This window comes from Enhydra lutris, unplaced genomic scaffold (assembly GCF_002288905.1).
Source record: "Enhydra lutris kenyoni isolate GAN:26980312 unplaced genomic scaffold, ASM228890v2 scaffoldscaffold2, whole genome shotgun sequence".
Taxonomy (NCBI): Eukaryota; Metazoa; Chordata; class Mammalia; order Carnivora; family Mustelidae; genus Enhydra; species Enhydra lutris.
Genome location: NW_019154086.1, coordinates 65105802 through 65130221, shown reverse-complemented (window position 1 = coordinate 65130221; position 24420 = coordinate 65105802). Strand labels below are relative to the sequence as shown.

Genomic DNA, 24420 nt, shown 5'->3' with positions numbered 1-24420 from the left:
TTTGTTTTTTTGTTTTTTTTTAAATCATGATTGGTATAGTCTAGTTGGAGGAACAGGAAATACATACAAATACAGAGGAGTGAAAATGCTGAGATGTGAAGTGAGAAGAAAGTGCTGTGGGACTTCTGAGGATGGAGAGCAAGTTAGAATAGCTTAGTTCTGTCTCCTTTATGAGGCAGAGCTGAGGAGGAGTTGTGGTCCTCGTGGCATGGGAATGGACTAGACAGGTGGAGTGAAAGAGAGAGGGAAGTAGGGCGGCTTGCCAGGTCCAGTACAACGTTGCGGGAAGAGCTGGTGCAGTTGAAGTAGTCAGAGATCCTCTGCACCATAGTTATGCACCCTTTCACGATGACTTCTCCACCTTGCCCTTTATGGAGAGCCTAGCTAGAAACAAAACACTAGTATTTTTTTCTGTTTATCTATACCAAAATAAAAACTGGGGAGAGCATTTTGAATTCATTATGTGAGAACAGGTAGGAGTGGCAGGCTTTGAAGTCCTCTGCCTCTAGCAGTTATGATGAGGGAGTTGGGTCTCCTCTTAATCGTCAGGCTTAGCTTTTCTTTCCTCTATCTTCAGGGTAAGTGTCTTCCCTCCTGGGCCCTGTTACTCTACTGAGGGAGCATCCTCCCTCAGGAGCTGAACATCCAAAGGCTGTTTCATGTCTTCTGCTGTGCAGGGGGACAGCACTCCTTGTTTTCTAGAGGAGGTGGGGATGGTTTGCGCAGTCTCACAGAACTCCTCATAAAATCAGCAGGTTTCCTTTTAATGCTCGTCAAATACAATCACTTTAGGAGTGTTATGTAACTTGAGCTATAAGGGAAGGGGAGTGATTTTATCTACTTAGACCTCTAGAAATTTAACAGTGACTTTAATTTTCTAATTCTAAGGGTTTGAAGACATTCTTCTTTGCCTTCCTCAAAGTTAAAACCTAAAATTTACAGGACAAATATCACTGTATTTGTATGGAACTCTGGGGTTGGGTTTGAGCAAATTGAATGCACAACAGATCTAACTGCGCTGTGGCTCTTTGCTTTCCCCTCATGAGTTTGGGCCTTTGAGAGAGGGTTCAGGAAGAGGAAGTGTGGCACCTTTCCTCTTACCACACATTTGGCTGTTGGAGTTGGTGATCTGTATTCTCATCTTCCCTGTTTGAAGGACTCCTCTGAAGAAAATTGTGCTTCTTAAGTCAACCCTAGCCTCTCCTCCATACAAAGAGCTCTTAATGATACTAGCGGAAAACAAACAAATTCAACTAAAAGCTCGTCTGCAGATCAGAAGAACGAAGACATGGAGTTTTAAGGAGTGAAGGTAACATGGCATCGGCCATGGGTGATCAAGACACAGACAGACAATGTGGCTCAATTTCTTCAAACTACGGCTTTTCTGCTGTTTGCTTGCAGTGCTGATGGTGGTGGTGCTGGTTGTCAATGTTACTCAGGTAGAGGTGAGTACTTTGTATGAGTACTTCATAGGCTCCTTCATAACTAAAGGAGCCAAATCTAAGGATTTGGGGCTAACTAGCCTAGGAAATGCTGGTCATCAGAAAACTTATCCTGGTCATAGCTCTTGTTTTCATTTATTCAGTAAGTGTTTGAGTACCTTTAGTGGTTATATACTGTGCTGGTCACAGAGGGTACAGTGGTGAAGTTGACAGACATGATTTCTTCGTTTATAGAGCTCATATTCTAAATGTGCATGGGAGAAAATAATAATCATAGTCATATAGTAATAATAAGTGATTATTAGGAATTGTGAAGAATACAGTCAAGAAAGGAAAGCAGACTACTCTATAGTTGTTAGGGGGTTGAAAGAGGGTTTTTTTAAGGAGGGGACCTTTTATTTTATTTATTTATTTATTTTTAAAATTTATTTACTTGACAGAGATCACAGGTAGGCAGAGAGGCAGGCAGAGGGTGGGGGGGCCGGGAAGCAGGCTCCCTGCTGAGCAGAGAGCCCGATGCAGGGTTCATTCCCAGGACCCTGGGATCATGACCTGAGCCAAAGGCAGAGGCTCTAACCCACTGAGCCACCAAGGTGCCCCAAGGAGGGGACCTTTTAGCTGACTGCTGGCCAAAAACTGAAGGAAAACTCAAAGGAGAGAGTTGATGAATCTGTCCTGACGACTACAGAATGCACACAAGGGCAGGACTGTGTCCTACTGACCCCTCTCCAGTGCCTGGCACTAGGAAGGCACTTAGTATGCCCCTCTCCCCGTCTTTGCCACTCATAAGTCACTGAAATTTATGGAGTGATTTTAGATAAAATGATGCTGCTCTTTTACTTTTGTTGGCCTGTGAAGCTTCTCAGGTTGCACGTCCATCTTAATTACAGTGTTTCTCTGCTTATTGGCTTTTGCTATAGGTGGAATGTCTGTGTCCCCAAGCATTCTGGCCCTCTGAGAGCTCTGATTACTGTTGTCTTTCATGCTTTCAGGTTTTTCCTTCAGCCTCCATAGTTTTCCTCATGCACTTTGGCCCTCCAGTACTCTACTGAGTACCCGAGAGGGACCCTCTGCAGATCCCCTGAGTTTTCTCTGTCTGCATCTCTCCTTCTGCCACTTTGTCTTGTGAATTCACTTTGGTCTTTTAAGACTTGGCCACGTCTCTTCAACTTGAGTAGTTGACCAGGCTCTACCCAGGATCCCCTCCTGATGCTGCAGCCTGGAAATGCTTTCAAGGCTGTAAGCAAAGGATCACCCATGTTTTCCATCTTTCAGGCATCATTGTCCCTTGTTGTCTAATGTTCAGGGTCTGGAAAGTCATTGCTTCTTATATATATATATATTTTTTAAAGTTGTTTAAGATGGAAGGGTAAATCTCACTGTTTCATTATCTTGGCTAGAAGTGGAAGTCTGAGGGCTTTGAATTTGAGGGTAAAGTGATCATTGAGAAGCTGGAGAGGAGAAGGATTAATGGACCAAGGAGAGGAGATAATGTGATCTAGAGCACAAATGGAGCATAAAACTTTATGTAGGGTGAGAGACATCGTATATTGTGGGTATTCTTGCTATCATTTTAGTATTGATTATGTAGGAGTTGTTGTGCTCCTTCCTCTGACCTAAGAAGGAAAAATATCATGATGGTTGGCAACGTAGATGCATTTGCTGCTGGAGGGAAGGATCTTGAAGCAGTTCTTACCTGTAGAGGAGGTGGAAGGTGGAAGGCGAGGTACTTGCTGGAGGCTTGTGTGCAGGGGCTAGGAAGAACAGGGTTGGTGCTCAACTGACTGAGATGGTGCTGAGCCTGCAGGATGATAGACGAGCGGTAACTTTCAAGACCAAGGGTGTGCATCGCACTCTTCTTCATTGGTTTTGTGAGTGTGTGTGAGAGAGAGTATGTGTGTGGGTGTGTGTGTGTGTTGGTGTGTGTGTGTGTTACCACATTAAATAGCATGGGTATACAAATAGAAAAAAGAAACTTGTGTGGGTCTAGGTTGAGTGAGGAGGCAGGAAAAGGGAGAAAGAGAGATTTGAGAGGGTAGGCCAGAGTCCCACATCATTGATGTTATCGCAGGAAGGAATGTGAGAAAATTCCCCTAGTACTCCTACTTTAGTTCTTGAGAACTTGCGGACTGAATGCCAACTAAGAGCTCTAACTATCTGCACCAAGACTAACTGAGCAATAAGGGAGAAGGGAGATAGATGGCAGTGATAAACGATTAAGACAATTCTGACATTGACAATAACAAATAGTTCTTTTGATAGAGTGCAGTAAAACACTTTCCCTGTCTAAAGAGGTCATCTTGTCCAAGTTGAGAATATTGCCATGCCTTTTGAACTGTTCAATTTATTACTGTGATGGAAATTGATAAAGAAGATTAGGGTAGGGAATGGAGAGCAGGAAAGGCTCTGAGGCTTGGCAGTCTGCCATCCCTTAATCTCCTTTCCATCCTATGCTTCTGATCCTAATGATGCTTTTCTTGTGATTAGAGTATCCAATCATTTCCTGAAAAGTACAGACTCAGTTTTAATTAAAAATATCACATAATATGAGAAGGAGGTGTATGTAGCAGTATCCAGCAAAAGTTGTAGAAGGGATCATTAGTATCTCTCTGATAAGCTCTCATTGACCATGTCCTGTTTTTTCCCCACTTATTCATTGATATTTTAAATATATATATTTTTCTGATTATAAAGATAGTACCAGTCTGTTAGGGATTTGGCTACAAGTAAAGAAACCTGATTCTGGCTAACTTTAATATTATTAAGTGAGTAATATTAATAAATATTACTCATTTATAGTAGAGTCAGGAGGTAGTTGGGCACAGCTGAGGCTCTGTTTTTCTGTAAGTCTCTGGAGTCTCTGTAAATTCTTTATTAAGTCTCTTATCTCTACCCTCCTTCCTTTGTGTTAGCTTTTATGCATAGTATCCTCTTTCATGGTTGGATTTTAGGATGCTGTCATAGCAATAGGTGCTTGTGTCCTTGTTCATGTTCAGCTTAAGAGATAGTTTGTTCTCTTATAACTCTCTGAAGAGATTACTTGCATTTTTCCATTTGCAGCTAAAATTCAGAGAGCTGTTACTAGAACACTGGCATGGTCTGGATTTGACTGCGTGCATCCACCAGAAACTTCCAGCAACCTTTGCTGGATTTTCATAGGCTAGGATTGGCTTTAACCCACTGAGCCACCCACGCACCCTGAGACTGTGTTATATTAATTTCAAATGAACAATACAGTGATTCACCAATTTTATATATTATTCATTGCTCATCCCAATATATGTACTCTTAATCCTCTTCACCTATTTTGTCCATCCCCCTACCAGCTTCCTTCTGGCAACCACCAATTTGTCCTTTATATTTAAAAGTCTGTTTTTTTGGTTTGTCTTTTTCTTTCTTCCTTTGTTTTTTTCTTGTATATCACATATGAGTGAAATCATATGGTATTATGTCCTTGTCTAACTTCACTTAGCATCATACTCTCTAGGTCCATACATGTTGTTGCAAATGGCAAGATTTCATTCTTTTTATGGCTGAGTGATATTCCATTGTATATATATACACCACATCTTCTTTGTCCATTCTTCTGTGGATGGATACTTGGACTGCTTCCATATCTTGGCTATTGTAAATGCTGCAGTAAACAGAGGGGAGCATATATCTTTTTGAATTAGTGTTTTCATTTTCTTTAGGTAAGTATCCATTATGTAGTTACTAGATCATTTGGTAATTCTATTTTTTAAATTTTTAAAAAAGATTTTATTTTATTTATTTGTGAAAGAGAGATAGAGAGCACAAGCAAGCAGAGCGGCAGGCAGAGGGAGAAGCAGGCTCCCTGCTGAGCAGAGAGCCCGATGCGGGACTTGAACCCAGAACCTTGGGATCATGATCCGAGCTGAAGGTAGCCGCTTAACTGACTGAGCCATCCAGGCATTCGGTAATTCTATTTTTAACTTTTTGAGGAAACCTCCATACTGTTTTCCACAGTGGCTGCACAAGTTTGCATTCCTACCAACAGTGCATGAGGTTCCTTTTTCTCCACATCTTTGCCTTCTGTTGTTGTTTCTTACGTTGTTGATTTTAGCCATTCTAACAGGTTTGAGGAGATATCTCATTGTGGTTTTGATTTGCATTTCCCTGATGATGAGAGACGTTGAGCATCTTTTCACGTGTCTCCTGGCCAGCTGGATGTCTTTGGAAAATGTCTGTTCATGTCTTCTGGCCATTTTAAATTGGATTATTTGCCTTTTTTTTTTTTTTTTTTTTGGTGTTGAGTTATATAAGTTCTTTATGTATTTTGGTATTTTGGATAGTAATTCTTTATGGATATGTCATTTGCAAGTATCTTCTCCCATTGCGCAGGTTGTCTTTTGTTTTATTATTTCCTTTGCTATGAAGAATCGTTTTATTTTAATGTAGTCCTAATAATTTATCATTGCTTTTGTTTCCCTTGCCTGAGGAAATATATCTAGAAGAATGTTGCTATGGCCAATGTCAGAGAAATTACTGTCTGTGCTCTCTTCTAGGATTTTTTATGGTTTCAGGTTTCCTATTTAGGTCTTTAATCCATTTTGAGTTTGTTTTTCTGTATGGTGTAAGAACGTGATCCATTTTAATTCTTTTACATGTAACTGTCCAGTTTTCCCAACACCATTTGTTGAATAGACTGTCTTTTTCCCATTGTGCATTCTTGCCTCCTTTGTCAAAGATTAATTGACCAAATGATCATGGGTTTATTTCTGGGCTCTTTATTCTGTTCTGTTGATCTGTGTGTCTGTTTTTGTGCTAGTACTATACTGTTCTCTTTACTACAGTTTGCAGTATATCTTGAAATCTGGGATTCTGATAGCTCTAGTTTTTTTGTTTTTTAATTTATTTATTTGACAGAGAGGGGAAAGAGAATGAGCGGGTCAGGGTGGGTGCAGAGAGAGAGAGAGAGAGAAGCAAATTCCCCACTGAGAAGGGAGCTCGATGTCACTGGGCTCCATCCCAGGACCCTAGGGTCATGACCTGAGCCAAAGGCAGATGCCTAACTGACTAAGTCACTCAGGTGTCCTGTGATACCTCCAGTCTTGTTTTTTTTTCAAGATTGCTTTGGCTATTTGGAATCTTTTATGCTTCCATACAAATTTTAGGATTATTTGTTCTAGTTTTGTCAAAAATGCTATTGGTATTTTGATAAGGATTACAATAAATTTGTGGATTGCTTTGGGTAGTATGGACATTTTAACAGTATTAGTTCTCCCAGTCCATGAGCATGGAATATCTTTCCATGTGTTTATGTCATCTTTAATTTCTTTTATTGTGTTTTGTAGTTTTCAAATTACAGGTCTTTCACCTCCTTGGATAAGTTTATTCCTAAATATTTTATTGTTTTTGGTGCAATTGTAAATGGGATTGTTTTCTTAATTTCCCTTTTTGCTGCTTTATTGTTAGTATATAGAAATCCAAAGGATTTCTCTATATTGATTTTGTATCCTGAAATTGGTTGATCTTGAATAGCTGGGATGGCTACCCAAGGAACAAGAGTAAGAGTAGGAAAGGAAGAGAGGAAAAGGGTAGGAAGGAGAAGGGGGTATGTCATGAGCATGCATGGTTTGGTCCTTAATGGTTTGTTATATCCTTACAACAACTGAAAAAGAGGAGGAGGATGGAATGTTTCCTTTTTAAAAAAATTTTTTAAAGATGTTATTTATTTATTTGACAGAGAGAGAGAGAGAGAGAGAGAGAGACAGTGAGAGAGGGAACACAAGCAGGGGAAGTGGGAGAGGGAGAAGAAACAGGCTTCCAGCCAAGCAGGGATCCAGATGCAGGGCTCCATCCCAGGACACCGGGATCATGACGAGCCGAAGGCAGACACCCAATGACTGAGCCACTCAAGCGCCCTGGATGGAATATTTCCCAATAGGCAATCAGTAGATAAGGGAAAATTTTCTTTTCTTTCTTTTCATCGAGATAAATGACATATAATATGTAGGTTTAAGGTTGCAGTGTGTTGATATGATATTTATATATTGCAATATGATTATCACCATAGGATTATATAATATCAGATCTTATAACATAGTCTTTAATCCATTTTGAGTGGTATAAGAAAGGGTCTAGTCATTTGTCTGCTTGTTGTCCAGTTTTTCCAGCACCATTTTTTGAAGAGACTATGCTTTTGAGTACTATGCCATTGAATATTTGTGCCACCCTTATCAAATATTAGTTGATTCTAGGGGTGCCTGGCTGGCTCACTTGTTCTTGATCTTGGGGTCATGAGTTTCAGCCCCACATTGGGCATAGTAATTGCTTAAAAAAATTAGGTGATTGTGTATGTGGGGCTTTATTTTGGGGTCTTAATTCTATTCTGTATTTGTGCCAGTACCGTACTGTTTTGATTACTATAATTTTGTAGTGTAGTTTGAAAACAAGAAGTATGATACCTTTAGTTTTGTTCTTGTTTCTTAGGATTGCTCTGGTTATTTGGGGTCTTTTACAAATTTTGTTTTCCCTGTTTTTTTTTTTTTATTATTAAAAATGTCATTGGAGGGGTGCCTGGGTGGCTCAGTGGGTTAAAGCCTCTGCCTTCAGCTCAGGTCATGATCTCAGGGTCCTGGGATCAAGCCCCATATCAGGCTCTCTGCTCAGCAGGGAACCTGCTTCCTCCTCTCTCTCTGCCTGCCTCTCTGTCTGCTTGTGATCTTTGTCTGTCAAATAAATAAATATAATCTTTAAAAAAATGTCATTGGAATTTTGATAGGGATTACTTTATAAATGTCTGTTAGGTCCATTTGATATAATGCATGTATGGTCCAAATCCAATATTTCCTTGTTGATTTTCTGTCTGGATGATCTGTCCATTGCTGACAGTGGAGTATTGAAGTCCCCTACTATTCTTTTATTGTCTATTTCTCCCTTTAGTTCTGTTAGTATTTAATATATATGTTAATATATTTAGGTGTTCTGTTGTTGGGTTGGTATATGTTTCCAATTGTTATATCCTCTTGATGAATTGACCTCTTTATCATTCTATAATGACCTTTTTTGTCACTTGTTACTGTTCTTGGCTTAAAGTTTATTTTGTTTCATATAAGCATAACCAACCTCTCTTTCTTTTGGTTTTTACTTGTTTGGGATATCTTTTGTCATCTCTTTGCTTTCAGCCTGTGTGTGTCCTTAAATCTGAAGTTACCTTTAGGCCACCTATTTTTTTGGGGGGGGGGTCCTTTAAAAAAAAAATCCATTCAGCTATTATTTGCCTTTTTCTTGGTGAATTCAATCCACTTACATTTAGAGTTATTTGTTGATATATTAAGGACTTAATAATGCCATATTATTAATTGCTTTCGGATTGTTTTGTATTTTCATAGTTTGTTTTTCCTTCTGTTTATGCCTTTTATAAAGTGGTGCTTTTCTGTAGTCGTATGCTCTGTTTTTCCTTTCTTTCTCTTGTGAATCTGTTCTGTTTTTGCATTGCGGTTACCATGGGATTTATATAAAATATCTCATAGATAAAGCTGTCCCTTTTAACCCTATAACAACTTAACTTCAGTAACATACAAAGATCTGTCTACCCTTTTACTGATGTGGGACTTGATCCCAGGGCCCTGGGATCATGACCTGAGCCGAAGGCAGATGCCCAACTGACTGAGCCACCCAGGCGTCCCTACAATTACAGTTTTCTAAATCTGACTATATGTTTCTCTTTACTCTTCTGTAGAATACTTTCATATGTTCTCATGTCACCAATTAGTTTCTTCATTCATTCAGTTTGAAGCACTCTTTTCAGCATTTTTGCAAGGCAGACTAGTGGTAATGCACTTTCTCAGCTTTTGTTTGTCTGAGACAGTCTTCATTTCTCCTTCATATTTGAAGCTAACTTTGCCAGACTCAGTATTTTTGGTCGACACTTTCTTTTAACACTTTGAATATGTCATTTCACTTTTCCTGGCACAGAGTTATGCTGAGAAACTTGCTGATAGCCAAATGGGTCTTCCTTTCAGATTACACTCTTTTTTCTGGCTGCTTTTAGGATTCTCTGTGTTTGCTTTTGACAATGTTATTATATTTTGTCTTGGAGAAGGTCTTTTTGCATTGAGATAATTGGGTGATCTCTTAGTTTTGTGAACTTGGTCATCTAGTTGTATCCCCAGGTTTGGAAAGTTGACAGCTTTTATCTTTTTATTTTTAAATATTTATTTATTTATTTTTTGGGGAAGATTTTATATATTTATTTGACAGACAGAGATCACAAGTAGGCAAAGAGGCAGAGAGACAGAGGAGGAAGCAGGCTCCCTGCTGAGCAGAGAGCCCGATGTGGGGCTCCATCCCAGCTCCCTGGGATCATGACCCGAGCGAAGGCAGAGGCTTTACCCCACTGAACCACCCAGGCGCCCCCCCTGTCTTGTCTTTTTAAATAAACTTTCTGGCCCTCTGCTCTTTCTCAAATCCTGATTATTCTAATATTTGTACATTTAATGTTATCCTGTAGATCATATAGGCATTCTGTGTTCTTTTTCATTCTCTTTTTCTTGTTCATTTCTGATCAGGTTATTTCAGAGTTTTTGTTTTCCAGCTCACTTATTATGTCTTCCATTTGATCTCTACATAGAGATGCACTCTATGGCATTTTTCATTGTATTCATTGCATTTCTGTTTGCCTCTTTTTTATGATTTCTCTCTCTTTGTAGATTTCTCATTTTGCTGATGTACTTGGTTGAATTGTTGAGTTTCCTTAACCAGCTATTTTTTTTTTTTTAATTTGACAGAGAGAGAGAGAGAGGTCACAAGTAGGCAGAGAGGCAGGCAGAGAGAGAGGGGGAAGCAGGCTCCCCACCGAGCAGAGAGCCCGATGCGGGGCTTGATCCCAGGACCCTGAGACCATGACCTGAGCCGAAGGCAGAGGCTTAAACCACTGAGCCACCCAGGTGCCCCTAACCAGCTATTTTGAATTCTTTATCATGTAGCTTGTTAAATTCTGTGCCTTTGAGTTAGGTTATTGGAAGATTATTGTTATCTTTAGGTGATGATGTGTTTCCTGGATTTTTCATGTTCTTTTAGGTTTGCATTGCTCTTTTTGCCTAACGTAGCAGATACTTCCTCAAATCTTTGCTAGTTACCTTCAAATGGGGTAGACTGCTGGTCCTGGTAGTATCCAGGGTTTTCTTCTCCTTATGTGGCTATGTCTTCACCACATTTTCACTTCTTCATGTGACACAATTCTTAAGCTCTTATCTCTTTTCTGAGTCTTATAAACCACCAGGCTAGCTGTTGTTAACTTCTTTTGTTTTCTAGAAAGTGGCACTATAACTCAAGTTTCTGGTTTCTTCTTTGCTGATAGATATTAGTCTGTTTTTCTGATAGCACTCATTTATCAGACTTAACACTTGCCACCTTACCTGGGAAGTGTATGCCAGGAGCTGTTGCAGAGTCAGAGGAGGTGTGAGTTTAGTACTCAGGGTGTTGGACTGCTCATGGGCTCAGTGGGGAGATTGTCAGGTGAAGTTCTCCCTTAGGCTTATGGACCAGCTTCCTGCTAAAGTTTTGAGCACAGTCAGCAGGAACTGCATCCCTTCAATGCCCTTTGATATTCTCATTTGCCTTTTTCCTGATCTTCTCCCTCCCACCAGTTATGGAGGTCCAGTCTCAGTACTCTGGGTGCTGCCAGAGAGAAATGGGTTTCCCCACTGGCATCTCACTCAACAGGGATGGTTGGGCATTAACTCCCACTCTCCTTTTCCTGCTTGGGAGAGGGTGCTGTGAGAGTTCATCTGCACTGTGTTGTGTTGGGGAGGAACAGCACCAGCAGAGTTTCTGATTACCACTCCACTGCACCACCAGGGGCATGCTGGAATCTCCTGCTCTAGGGAAAGCTGGATTTCCACCCATTCTTTTTTATTCATTGGGATCTGCAGATTTTCCCTGACTGTGGCCATAAGGGGTTGGGGCAGGTTCACTGGCTCTTCTGCAGCCTATGCTGAGTCTGTCTGCCTATTACCAGATGCACATGTGGGCGAGATGCCTCAGTCTCTTGGCATCTGGTGCTGTTGCCCACAACTCCCACAAAGGCCCTTTTGTTTGTGGACAGATGCCTGATGAGTTGTTGAAAGGGGAACAGAAAAGGAATGTCTTAGGCTGTTACATGCTGATGTTAATTCTGGTAAGACAAAATTTTCAGTCATTTTTGTTCCCTCTATTGCTTTTTTTTTTTTTTTTTAAGGATTTTATTTATTTGAGAGAGAGAGAGAGAGAGAGAGAGAGCGCACGACCAGGGTGGGGGCAGAGGGAGAAGCAGACTCCCTGCTAAGCAGGGAGCCCCATGCGGGGGATATTTCCTGGGATTCCAGGATCATGACCTGAGCCGAAGGCAGATGCTTAATCAACTGAGCCATTCAGGCACCCCAAAAGACTATTTTAAAAAAGATCTTTTATTTTTAAGTGATCTCTACACCTGACATGAGACTCAAACTCACAAACTTGATATCAAGAGTTGCATGCTCTATACCAGCTGAACCAGCCAGATGCCCCAAAGAATTTTTTAGAAAAATTTTATGTTTAAAGTGAAATTTTGGGGTGCCTGAGTGGCTCAGTGGGTTAAAGCCTCTGCCTTTGGTTCAGGTCATGATCCCAGGGTCCTGGGATTGAGCCCTGCGTTGGGCTCTCTGCTTGGTGGGGAGCCTGCTTCCCCCTTCTCTCTGCTGCCTCTCTACCTACTTGTGATCTCTCTCTGTCAAATAAATAAATAATCTTAAAAAAAAAAAAAAAGCAAAAAAATTTTTTTTATTATTAAGTTTTTTAGTTTAATTCCAGTGTAGTTAACATACGGTGTTATATTAGTTTCAGGTGTACAATATAGTGACTCAATAATTCTATACATAATTACTCAGCTCATCATCATAAATGTACTCTCTTATCCCTTTCAGGTGTTTCACCCATCACCACCATCTCTCTTCTGATATGCTTTATTTTAAACAAGTACCTTCATTAAAGTTATTTTTTTTCAGCAAGAACTTAAAGCATATTTCAGAAGACATGGTTATAAAAGATGTATATAAAACATTTCATCCAAGAAAAATAGGATACACATTTTCTTCAAGTACACACAGAAGAATACCCTGGTTAAATCATAAAAAGAGAAATAACAAATATTAAAATTTATGGAAACTGAAATCACACCAAGTATATTTTTCAACCACAGTGGTACAAAACTAAAGATCAACAATAAAAGCTGAAAAATCTACACTATAAATATTAAATATTTAATATGTAAATATTAAGCACTATACTACTGCAGTTGACTTAATAAGAAAGCAATTAGCAAAGCAAAATTTATCTCAAAACAAAAGGAAAAGACAATATTCCAAAACCTATGGGATGAAGCAAAAGCAGATGTTAGAGTGAAATTTATGCTATAAGTGTTTGTATTAAGAAAAAAATTTGAGGGGCACCTGGGTGGCTCAGTCAATTAAGTGTTTGACTCCGGCTTGGGTCATGATCCCAGTGTCCTGGGATTGAGCCCCATGTCAGGCTCCCTGCTCAGGGGGCAGTCTGCTTCTCCCTCTGCCCCTCCCCCTAACTTGTGCACTGTGTTTCTCAAATAAATGAATTTTTAAAAAATATTTTATTTAATTATTTGGCAAACAGAGATCACAAGTAGGCAGAGAGGCACGCAGAGAGAGAGAGGGAGAAGCAGGCTCCCCGCTGAGCAGAGAGCCCAATAGAGGGCTTGATCCCAGGACCCTGAGATCGTGACCTGAGCTGAAGGCAGAGGCTTAACCCACTGAGCCACCCAGGAGCCCCTCAAATAAATAAAATCTTAAACAAAAAAAAAGGGATGCCTGGGTGGCTCTGTCAGTTAAGTGTCTACCTTTGGCTCAGGTCATGATCCCAGTGTCCTGGGATCAAGCCCCATGTGGGGCTCTCTGCTCAGTGGGAGCCTGCTTTTCCCCCTCCCTCTGTCTGCTGCTCCCCCTGCTTGTGTGCTCTCTCTTTCTCTGTCAAATAAATAAATAAAATCTGCAAAAAATTAAAAATAAAGAGCATAAAAATAAAAAAAAAGTTGAAATAAACAACTTTACACCTCAAGGAACTAGAAAAAGAAGAGACTTACCTAATATTTAGTAGAGAAGGAAACAAAAAAAAATCAGAAACAAATAAATAGAGACAAGAATAAATAATGTAATATTGAAAATAATGATCTGTTTAAAAATATATATATTGGCAATGCTTTAATTACATTAAGAAGAAACAGAAGACTCAAAAACCAAAATGAGAAATGGAAGAGAAAACAATACAACAGATGCCCACAGAAACACATTGTGTGGTAACAGATTACTATAAACAATTATATACTAAAATATCAGATAACTTAGGAAAAAACTCAGATAAATCCTAAAAACCCAGAAGTCACCAAGATTGAATCATGAATCTTGAATCCAAGAGATACAAAATCTTCTTAGGCCAATAATAAGAATGAAGATTGAATTAGGAATCAAAAATCTCCCAGCACAGAAAAGCCCAAGACCCCATGGTTTCATTGGTGAATTATACCAAACATTAAAATACATAATAAATGACAGTCTTTATCCAAATGTTACCAATAGGGGGCACTTGGGTGGCTAGTCGTTAAGCGTCTGCCTTCAGCTCAGGTCATGGTCCCAGGGTCCTGGCACTGAGCCCCGCATCGGGCTCCCTGCTCGGTGGGAAGCCTGCTTCTTCCTCTTCCACTGCCCCTGCTTGTGTTCCATCCCTCTCTGTGTCTCTCTCTGTCAAATAAATAAATGAAATCTTTTTTAAAAAAATGTTACCAATAATGGAATAGAGGGAACACATTCAAAATCATTTCATGAGACCAATATTACCCTGGTACCAAGCAAAGAAAAACAATACAAGAACCAGGGTGTTTGGGTGGCTCAGTTGGTTTAGTGACTGACTCTTGATCTCAGCTCAGGTCTCGATCTCAGTATCCTGAGTTCAGGCCTCACAGTGGGCTCAGTGCTGGGCATGGAGCCTGCTTAAAAAACAACAACAACAAACAATATGAGAACAAAAAAGTCTACTTTTTCCAATAAAGGATTGCTACTCGAACTGAATTTTCTATTGATATCTATTTGCATCTACCTCCACCCCCTTATTCTCAATCTGCAGGTGTCTTTAGGTCTAAAATGAGTCTTTCGTAGGCTTAAAGCAAAATTGACAGGAAATGTTTTGTGCTGATCTCAGCCTCTTAATTACCACTGTTGTTGCTGGACTGGCTCTTGTGGCTCTTACTATGACTGCAAGCAGGAAACTTTGAAAAACAACAAGTTTTATTATTCATAGGTTCTGGAGGGTATACAGCACACCTGGGGCAACACAGTGAGGTCATGGGTAGAGAAAGAGATAAAGAGTGTGGACCTGGGGTTCTGCTGTTTTGGGGGGAATCTAAGGACAGGGGCCTGGGGTTTCACAGGTTCACTCTTTATTGGTGAATTTAAAACATAAAAGTGGAATTTAGAACACAGAAAATGGTCACTTATCTAAATCTACCAAGATCTCTAAAGCAAAGGAGCCTGTTGGGGGAGGTGGTGACCTGGCTCTTTATCTAGTCTTATGGCTGGCATTGTGTTTTTCTGTGATAGGGGTCTTAGAAGTGGATACCTCTTTGAAGTGCATGCCTTGGCAATCAAAATTGAGGTCAAAATTCAGGCACTTGGATTACCAAAAAAAAAAAAAAAAAAAAAAAGCCCAACAAAAACAAAACTACCAGGGCTTACACTATAGTAGGAAGATTACAGAAATTTCCCATATGCTCTTGGCCCCTTTACATCTTAGCCTCTCCCATCATTATCATTATTCACCAGAATGGTACATTTTCTTTTTTAAAGATTTTATTTATCTGACAGGGAGAGAAAGCAAGTGAGCACAACTAGGGGAAGCAGTGGGCACTGGTGGAAGGAGAAGCCGGCTTCCTGCTGAGCAAGACCACGGGATCATGACCTGAGCCCAAGGCAGGTGCTTAACGACTGAGCCAACCAGGCGCCCCTGGAATGGTACATTTTTTTAACCAAGGAAAAACCTACCTTGACCTACCATGATCATCCAAGGGCCATAGTGCACCACCCTAGGGTTCTCTGTTGGTATTGTATATTCTATAGGTTTAGACAAATGTATAATGACATCTGTCATTATAGTAATGACAGATGTCATTATACATATAGTAATTCATTATAATTATATAATTATACATATAGTAATTCATTATAGTAATCACACAGAGTATTTTTTCTCCTTAAAAATCCTCTCTGCTTTGGCATTTCCTTTTTCCTTTTTTTTTTTTTTTTTTTTTGGTAGGGTTTTTAAATTTTACTTTATTATATTTAAATTCAAGTAATTAGCATACCGTGTATTATTAGTTTCAGAGGCAGAGTTCAGTGATTCATCAGTTGCATTTAACACCCAGTGCTCATTACATCAACTGCCCTCCTTAATGCCCATCACCCAGTTACACCAAACCCCTACCTACCTCCTCCAGCAGCCCTCAGTTTGTTTCCTTAAGAGTCTCTCATGGTTTGTCTCCCTCTCTGATTTCATCTTTATTTTCCCCTCCTTTCTCTTTGATCCTCTGTTTTGTTTCTTAAATTATACATATGAGTGAAATCATATAATTGTCTTTCTCTGATTAACTTATTTCGCCTAGCATAATACCCTTTAGTTCTATCCACATTGTTGCAAATTTTAAGATTTCATTTTTTATGGTTGAGTAATATTCCATTGTACATGCATACCACATCTTCCTTATCTGTTCATCTGTTGATGGGCATTTCTATAGATTGGCTTTTGTGGACATTGTTACTATAAATATTGGGGTGCTGATGCCTCTTTGGATCACTGTTTGTAGGCGTTGGATAAATACATATTAGTGCAGTTGCTGGCTTATAAGGTGTCTCTATTTTCATCTTTTTGAGGAATATCCATACGGTTTTCCAGAGTGGCTGCACCAGCTTGCATTCCCAACAGTGTAGGAGGGTTCCCCTTTCTCCACATCCTGCCAATGTCTGTTGTTTCCTGACTGGTTCATTTTAGCCATTCTGGCTGGTGTGAGGTGGTATCTCACTGTGTTTTTGATTCATATTTCCCTGATGCCTAGTGATGTTGAGCACTTTTTCATGTGTCTGTTGGCCATTTGGATGTCCTCTATGGAGAAGTGACTGTACATGTCTTCTGCCCACTTCTTGATTGTATTGTTTGTTCTTTGGTGTTGAGTTTGGTAAGTTTTTTATATAGATTCTAGATACTAGTCCTTTATCTGAAGATGTGCACATATCTTCTCTCATTCGGTAGGTTGTCTTATGGATTTGCCGACTGTTTCCTTTGCTGTGCAACAAAGCTTTTTATCTTGATGAAGTCCCAATAGTTTATGTTTGCTTTTGTTTTCCTTGCCTCCAGAGACATATCTAGCAAGAAGCTGCGGTGGCCGAGGTCAAAGAGGTTGCTGCTTGTGATCTCCTCTAGGATTTTGATGGATTCCTGTCTTACATTTAGATCTTTCATCCATTTTGAGGTTATTTTTGTATATGGCATAAGAGAATGGTCCAGTTTTGTTCTTCTACATGTTAGCTGTCCAGTTTTCCCAACACCATCTGTTGAAGATACCATCTTTGTAAAAAAATTTTTTTAAAGATTTATTTATTTGACACAGAGAGAGAGCATGAGAGAGCACAGCAGAGGGAGCAGCAGAAAGAGAGAGAGAAGCCGACTCCCTGCTGAGCAGGGAGCCTGATGTGGGGCTTGATCCCAGGACCCTGGGACCATGACCTGAGCTGAAAGCCTGCGCTTAACTGACTGAACCACCCAGGTTCCCCAAGACCATCTTTTTTCCATTGGCTATTCTTTTCTGCTTTGTTGAAATTAGTTGAGCATAGAGTTGAGAGTCCATTTTTGGATTCTCTGTTCTTGGCATTTCTTTTTCATTCTTTCTCGGAATTTCCACCTCCTTGCAGTGCCCGTCTGTTTTTCATGTCTGCTTTTTCCCTTTGAGGTCTTAACATATAAATCATAGTTGTTTTAAATTACTGGTCTCATTATTCCTACAACCCTGTCATATCTGAGTCTGCTTCTGATTTTTTGTTTTTTATGATTTTATTTATTTGTTTGACAGAGATCGCAAGTAGGCAGAGAGGCAGGCAGTGGGGTTGGGGGTGGAAGCATGCTCTCTGCTAAGCAGAAAGCCCGATTCAGAGCCCAGTTCCAGGACCTTGAGATTATGACCTGAGCCAAAGGCAGAGGCTTAACCCACTGAGCCACCCAGGTGCCCCTGGTTCTGATGTTTGATTTGTGTTTTCAAGCTATGTTTTTTGTCTTTTAGTATGTCTTACAGTTTTTTGTTGAAAGTTGAATGTGATGTACTGAGTAAAAGGAGCTCTGATAAATAAGCTTTTAGTTGTGAGATGGTGAGGTGTGGGGGAAGTGAAGTGTTTTATAGTCCTATGAGTAAGTCTCAGTCCTTTGGTGAGCCTTTGCTACTGGGCTATGAATTTCAGAAGTGCTTCTCAGGGGTGCCTGGGTGGCTCAGTCATTAAATGTCTGCTTTCAGCTCAGGTCATGATCCCAGGGTTCTGGAATCAAGCCCTGAACTGGGGGGGTCCCTGATCAGCGCGAAGCCTGCTTCTCCCTCTTCCAATCCCCTCGCTTATGTTCCCTCTCTTGCTCTGTCTCTGTCAAATAAATAACTAAAATCTTAGGAAGAAAAAAGTTCTTCTCAGTCTTCACTTATACACCTCTAGTTGGATAGATGGTTGGAATGGGCTGGACCTGGGTATGTCCTTACCCCAGTTTGGTTAAGTGCTGATGAAACCCCAAGAGATTAGGCTTTGGTAAAATAGTTTCTCTTAAGGGCAGACCTTGTCAAGAACAGAATGCTCTGTTGTATTTCCAAATGATTCCTTTTCTTCTTCTTCTGCTGGAACCATGAGGGTTTTTTTCCCCCGCTGATATTGACTGTGGGAACCTGATCAAGCTCCTGGAGGTAAAATTCATAGAAGTGTGGAGATCTCCCTATGACTTTATTCCTCATCTTGATTTCACTGTGTTACAAAAAGGTAGCTCTGTAAAATAGTGAACTCTGATTTTTGAAGTAATGTCATCCCAAGTAGTTTTATTAAAGTTAAACTGAAGCAGAGGTGCATTTGGTTGATATAAGGAAATTTATTATAGCTGTCTGTGGTTTCTGTTTTCGTGTTTTTTTTCTCTTCAGTACTTGGACCATGAGACTGTTTCAGCCACATTCATCGACAGTAGTGGACAGTTTGTTTCCTCCCAGGTGACAGGAGTTAACCGGAATCCTTACTGTGGCTATGAGCATCAGACTCTGTCTAGCCGGGAGCGCATGGAGGAGGACTCCTTGCTGGCTGCCCTACAATGGCAGGTGCCTGATATGGGTCCGGTCCCCTTTCTGAAGAGCACTGACCCTTCTTCCAGCTACTTTGTTATCTTGAACTCTGCAGCCTTCTTCAAGGTGGGAAGCCAGCTAGAAGTGCTGGTTCACGTACAGGATTTTCAAAGAAAACCCAAGAAATATGGTGGAGATTACCTGCAGGCCAGAATCCACTCACCTAAGCTGCAGGCAGGGGCTGTGGGCAGAGTGGTAGACTACCAGAATGGGTTTTACAAAGTCTTTTTCACTTTGCTCTGGCCGGGCAAGGTTAAAGTGTCCATATCTCTCGTCCACCCCACTGAAGGGATCAGAGTTCTGCAGCACCTACAGGAAGAGAAACCACACAGGGTCTATTTCAAGAGTCTCTTCCGTTCAGGAAGAATTTCTGAAACCACGGAGTGCAATGTGTGTCTTCCTGGGAATCTGCCCCTGTGTAACTTTACAGATCTCTATACTGGAGAACCCTGGTTCTGCTTCAAACCAAAGAAGCTCCCATGCAGTAGTAGAATTAACCATTTCAAAGGTGGATACCTGAAGGGCCTTCTAACTGCTGCAGAGAATGCTTTCTTCCAGAGGTACGTGCTTCTTGTTCTAGGGGCTAATTTAAGGGTCCTTTCCCACTGTTTTTGTCCCAGTTAGGAGACTTTCTTGTTTTGGTTATTTCCTTCATATATTTCTCTGAACTTGGCCCAGTTTGGGAGAGGTAGTGAATAAGAAAATAAATATTTGTATTTTGTGAATAGTTTTTATTTATTTATTTTTAATTTATTTAGGTTCTTTTTATTTTTTTGATTTTTTAATTTTTTTTGTGTGTGTGTGTTTTAAGTCACAGGTGTGCAACTTTACTTCATTAGTTAAACCCCTTATGATAAATAACAGAATTAAGTCAGAACTAAATATATATATATATATATATACATGTATATTTACTTCAAAGAAAAATGGAAAAAGGAAAACCTCAAAACCAAAGTGTATTGCCCTGTTGAGAATATCTAATGTACATCAAAGAATTGGAAGACAGACGTTTTTACCAAGTACAATGTCACTAGGACGTATGGATTGTAATTATAAAACCAAGTTTGGAAACACAAAGGGGCCACTGGCAGGGACACAGAACAACGAGCAGGTGCTGTGGGAGTAATAGGTTCTTTTTATTTTTAAGTAATCTTTGCACCCAATGTGGGGCTTGAACCCCTGAGATCAAGTTGCATGCTCCACTGACTCACTGACTAAGCCAGCCAGGTGCCTCCTTGTGAATAGTTTTTAAAAAGTGAAACTAAGAGCTCATTCCAGTTCAAATTAAAGGCTTTTTACCCTTGAGTTTTTGGTTTTTTACCCTCATATCTATGTTTTACCTCAGAACTACATAGCACAGGGGTGCCTGGGTGGCTCAGTGGGTTAAGCCGCTGCCTTCGGCTCAGGTCATGATCTCGGGGTCCTGGGATCGAGTCCTGCATCGGGCTCTCTGCTCAGCGGGGAGCCTGCTTCCCTCTCTGTCTCTCTCTGCCTGCCTCTCCATCTACTTGTGATCTCTTTCTGTCAAATAAATAAATAAATAAAATCTTAAAAAAAAAAAAAAAGAACTACATAGCACATCTAGAGCTGTGTAAGAAAAATAACTTATTCACAGAACAAATAAAAAAAATCATCCAAGAACTGGAGGACTTGTAGTCAGGCCAATGGTTTAGCTTCATGTCTAATAAAATAAAAAAAGTTTAATTGGCATATTATCAGTTGTTAAAATCATATAAACATGTATTGATAGAAAAAAGACTATGGGGGTGCCTGGGTGGCTCAGTTGTTAAATAAACATCTGCCTTTGGCTCAGGTCATGATCCTGGGGTCCTGGGATCGAGCCCCGCATTGGGCTCCCTGCTCCACAGGAAGCCTGCTTCTCCCTCTCCCACTCCCCCTGCTTGTGTTCCCTTTCTCACTGTGTATCTCTCTATCAAAAAAATAAATAAAATCTTAAAAAAAAAATAGACTGAATATGATAACATTGCTGGGTTGATTTAATGATAAGAATGGGAAGCTAGGAGTATCATAGCAAACTCTATTTTTAAAATTAATAGTTGTTGAAATTTTTGTTTTACTGTGTACAAATTTGTTTTTGAACAAAAGTATAAAACTTTTTCAGTATAATGATCAATATATGGAATAGTGTGCAGAATAGAATATATGTGGGATCAGTTCAAATTAAGATGTTTTCTTCAACATCCCATGTAGTTCTGAAGTAAAATAGCATGCCTAAGGAAAAAAAGTTAGAAAGCATATGGCCAAAATGTCCCATTATTTGAAAGAATGTAAAAATGTCTTTTATTTTTTAATGAAATACATAATTTAAAAAATATTCCCTGGCAGAGGGGTAGTTTTGTTGAATACATCTAGGCAGCCCTAAAAATTTTTTTGTTTTATGTCCTCTCTTTCCTCAGTGGGGGAGAAGTGCCTGCCATATGGTATATAAGTCTACAGGAGCTTCTACAATAAAGGCCTTTGATTTTTCACTTCTGGAGTCAGCTTTTGGTCTGACCAGTTTTTGTTTTTGTTTTTGTTTTTTAAAGGTTTTATTTTTTTATTTGACAGACAGAGATCACAAGTAGGCAGAGAGGCAGGCAGAGAGAGGGAAGCAGGCTCCCCTCTGAGCAGAGCCATCATGACCTGAATCTTGGAAGGCAGAGGCTTAACCCACTGAGCCACTCAGGTGCCCTGGTCTGACCAGTTTTAAATACGTTATTTGGTGGACCCATGCCATGCTGTTAGAAGGCCAGCAGATGGAGCACTACTCAATGTATTTCCTGCTACTTCAGTGTAGAGAAAAACTCTGCACACAAGGACTTTAGCTTTAGTTTATCTTGGGTTTGATCTCAGACAAGCTCTTTATCAGTGACAGTCAACAGATTATTTCAGTTCTGTGTACTTTTTGCCAGTGTGTGAACACTGCTCAGTTACTCCCCTTTTAGAGTTGTGTTGTCAGTCCACTTAGTGGCTTAGCAAAACAGAGGAAGTATAGCTTGTAATTTATTGAAATTCCATGTGGAAAAAGTGGGAAAAAGGCTAGAGAATTTGTAAAATTTGAGAATATTCCTGACACCAAATCCTACCATTAAAAACCAGAAAACACCTATGAGTCATGAAGGATGAAATAATGTATGTCTCTGCCTTACTTGCATATCCTGGATAAGTCTAGCTGATGGCTCTTTGTGGGAGAATCACTTTGTAGTAGAATCATTAGGAAATTCTAGTTCCTGGAAGTTTGCTGGGAAAATAGTGTTGAGGTGGCATTTTTGGAAACTAAACATTTGATAGTACTGATGCTGATTTTATTTTTGCCTTGTTTTCTCTGTTTTGTACCAGCTAACTGAGGAGAAAAAGCAAAAGATTGAAATTGATCTTTTGAGGTGTCCTTGGGTGTACTGTTTTGAGTGCATGGCCTGAATATGTTAGACTGATAACCATTTTTACCTTTTTCGCTTGGTGGCTTATAACATTGCTTAATTCAGAAAGGATTAAGAAGCTTAGCCTTGGTCTTTGGTTCCCTAAATTACAACTGGACAATTAAAGTGCTCTCATCTTTGGTTCTTCACTCCTAAGGGAAAAAAGTGTTGGTTTTAGAAAGAACAACAGTACTTTGCTTAAATGATCTTATTAGTATAAAGGAAGGCCTTTTGAAAGAATGAGCTTCTCATGTGAAAAGCTTCCCATCTATTTCCAGCATAATTTAATCTTTTTCTTTCTAAGTTTGTGTTTAAAAAAAAACCTTTCGAGTCATTAGAAACACTACAGGAATAATAAGAATGAACATCCACCTGTCTGTTACTTAGATTTACAGTTGTTACTATTTTGCTACATTTGCTTTTTCTCTGTAGGTGGTACAGTTGTTACTATTTTGCTACATTTGCTTTCTCTTGCTTTCTGTAGGTGATGTCTTTGTGTAATTCCCCCTACCCCTATCCCCTACCACCCACCATTTGAGAGTAAGTTACAGACATCATGGTGTTGCACCTATCAGTATGAGTCTCCTAGCACATGCACTGTCCAGTATGTAACCAGAGCAGAGTTACCACACTTAGGGCATTTATCACTGATATAATACTGATATCTAATACGTAGTGCTTACTCACGTTTCTCTGGTTGTCCCAGTAATGTCCTTTATGGCTGTCTTTTTTATTTTATAAAGATGTATCTGTTTATTTTAGAGAGAGAGAGTATGAGCATGAAGCAGATGAAGAGGGAAAGAGAATCTTAAGCCGAGTCCACATTCACACGGGGCTCAATCCCACCACCCTGAGATCACAACCTGAGCGAAAACCAAAAGTTGCGTGCTCAAGTGCCTGTGTCACCCAGGTGCCTCTTTTTATTTTTCAAAAAGATTTACTTATTTATTTTTGTTTTTATTAATCTATGTTTTTGTTTTTTTCTTTTGGTGGCGCAGTGGGTTAAGCGCGTAGGACTCTTGGTTTCTGCTCAGGTCCTTATCTCAGAGTCTTGAGACCAAGCTGGGTGTCATGTTCCATGCTCAGTGTGGTCTGTGCTTAAGACTTTCTCTCCCTCTCTCTCTACACTGCCCCCCACTCTCTCTCTGTCTCTCTCTCAAAGAAATAAATCTTAAAAAGAAAAAAAAATAGACGTATTTTAACTACTCTAACCTATGATCATACATAGTGTGTTTAGTTATCTCTTTAATCTCTTTTAATTTGGAAGAGGTCTCTAGCTTGTTTTTTGCAATATTAAGAATTTGGGTTGGGCTCTGCTATCAGCAGTCTGTTTGTCCCTCTCCTTCCCCTTCTCTGCTACTCATACTTTCTCTCTCTCTCTGTCTCTCAAATAAATAATAAATAAATAATATCTTTTTAAAAAGTTTAAAAAATAATTTTGATGTCATTGTTTTGTAGGTTGTCCCTTAGTTTGGATTTGCTCCTTTATTGTTTCTCCGTAACCAAATTGATATTAAACATTTTTACAAGAAAATTACAAGGGGGAAATTTTCTTCTTTTCTTTACCTCAAGGCTTTCTCATGAAAGTGGTCTATTTATGCTATTTTAGAAGTCATGTCTTCTCTTAAATGCCACTTATTTAAGCTATTTTCTAGTTAGTGCTCGATACAGTTGAGCCTGAAAACCACAGGCATGGGGGGCTCCAATCACCCACAGACTCTGTCCAAAATCTGCTCTAATTTCTGACTCCCTAAAAGCTGAATTACTGATATCTGACTGTTGACTGGAACCCTTACAGTTGATTAACACATATTTCATATGCTACATATGTTATGTACTTCATTCTTACAGTAAAGTAAGCTAGAGAAAAGAAAATCATAAGGAACATTTACAGTACTGTACTGTATTTATTGGAAAAAATCCACGCATAAATGGACCTGCACAGTTCAAACCCATGTTGTTTAAGGGCCAACTGTACTGCCCTTCTTCTTTGTTTTTTTTTATTTCTCTCCCCCATTAGAATGTCAGTTCCATGAAGGAGGAGATGCTGTGTGTTTTGTGTACTGTTATATCCCTGACATCTAGGACAGTGCCAGGCACATGGTAGAAGCTTAAGAGTTATTACTCTTTATTTTTTCTAGGTTTA

The 24420-nt window shown here is 39.7% G+C and overlaps 1 protein-coding gene across 4 annotated transcripts in view; it reads left to right on the top strand.

Annotated features, from left to right (window-relative positions):
* LOC111147408 (neurexophilin and PC-esterase domain family member 3) overlaps positions 1-24420 on the top strand; it is a 45087-nt gene that overhangs the window by 5567 nt on the left and 15100 nt on the right. For all 4 annotated transcript variants that reach the window (XM_022503418.1, XM_022503425.1, XM_022503437.1 and 1 more), the window contains 2 exons: positions 1157-1445; positions 18661-19415. In XM_022503418.1, the coding sequence (XP_022359126.1) occupies positions 1353-1445; positions 18661-19415 (848 nt within the window). In that variant the 5' untranslated portion in view covers positions 1157-1352. The remainder of the gene's footprint in view (positions 1-1156; positions 1446-18660; positions 19416-24420) is intronic.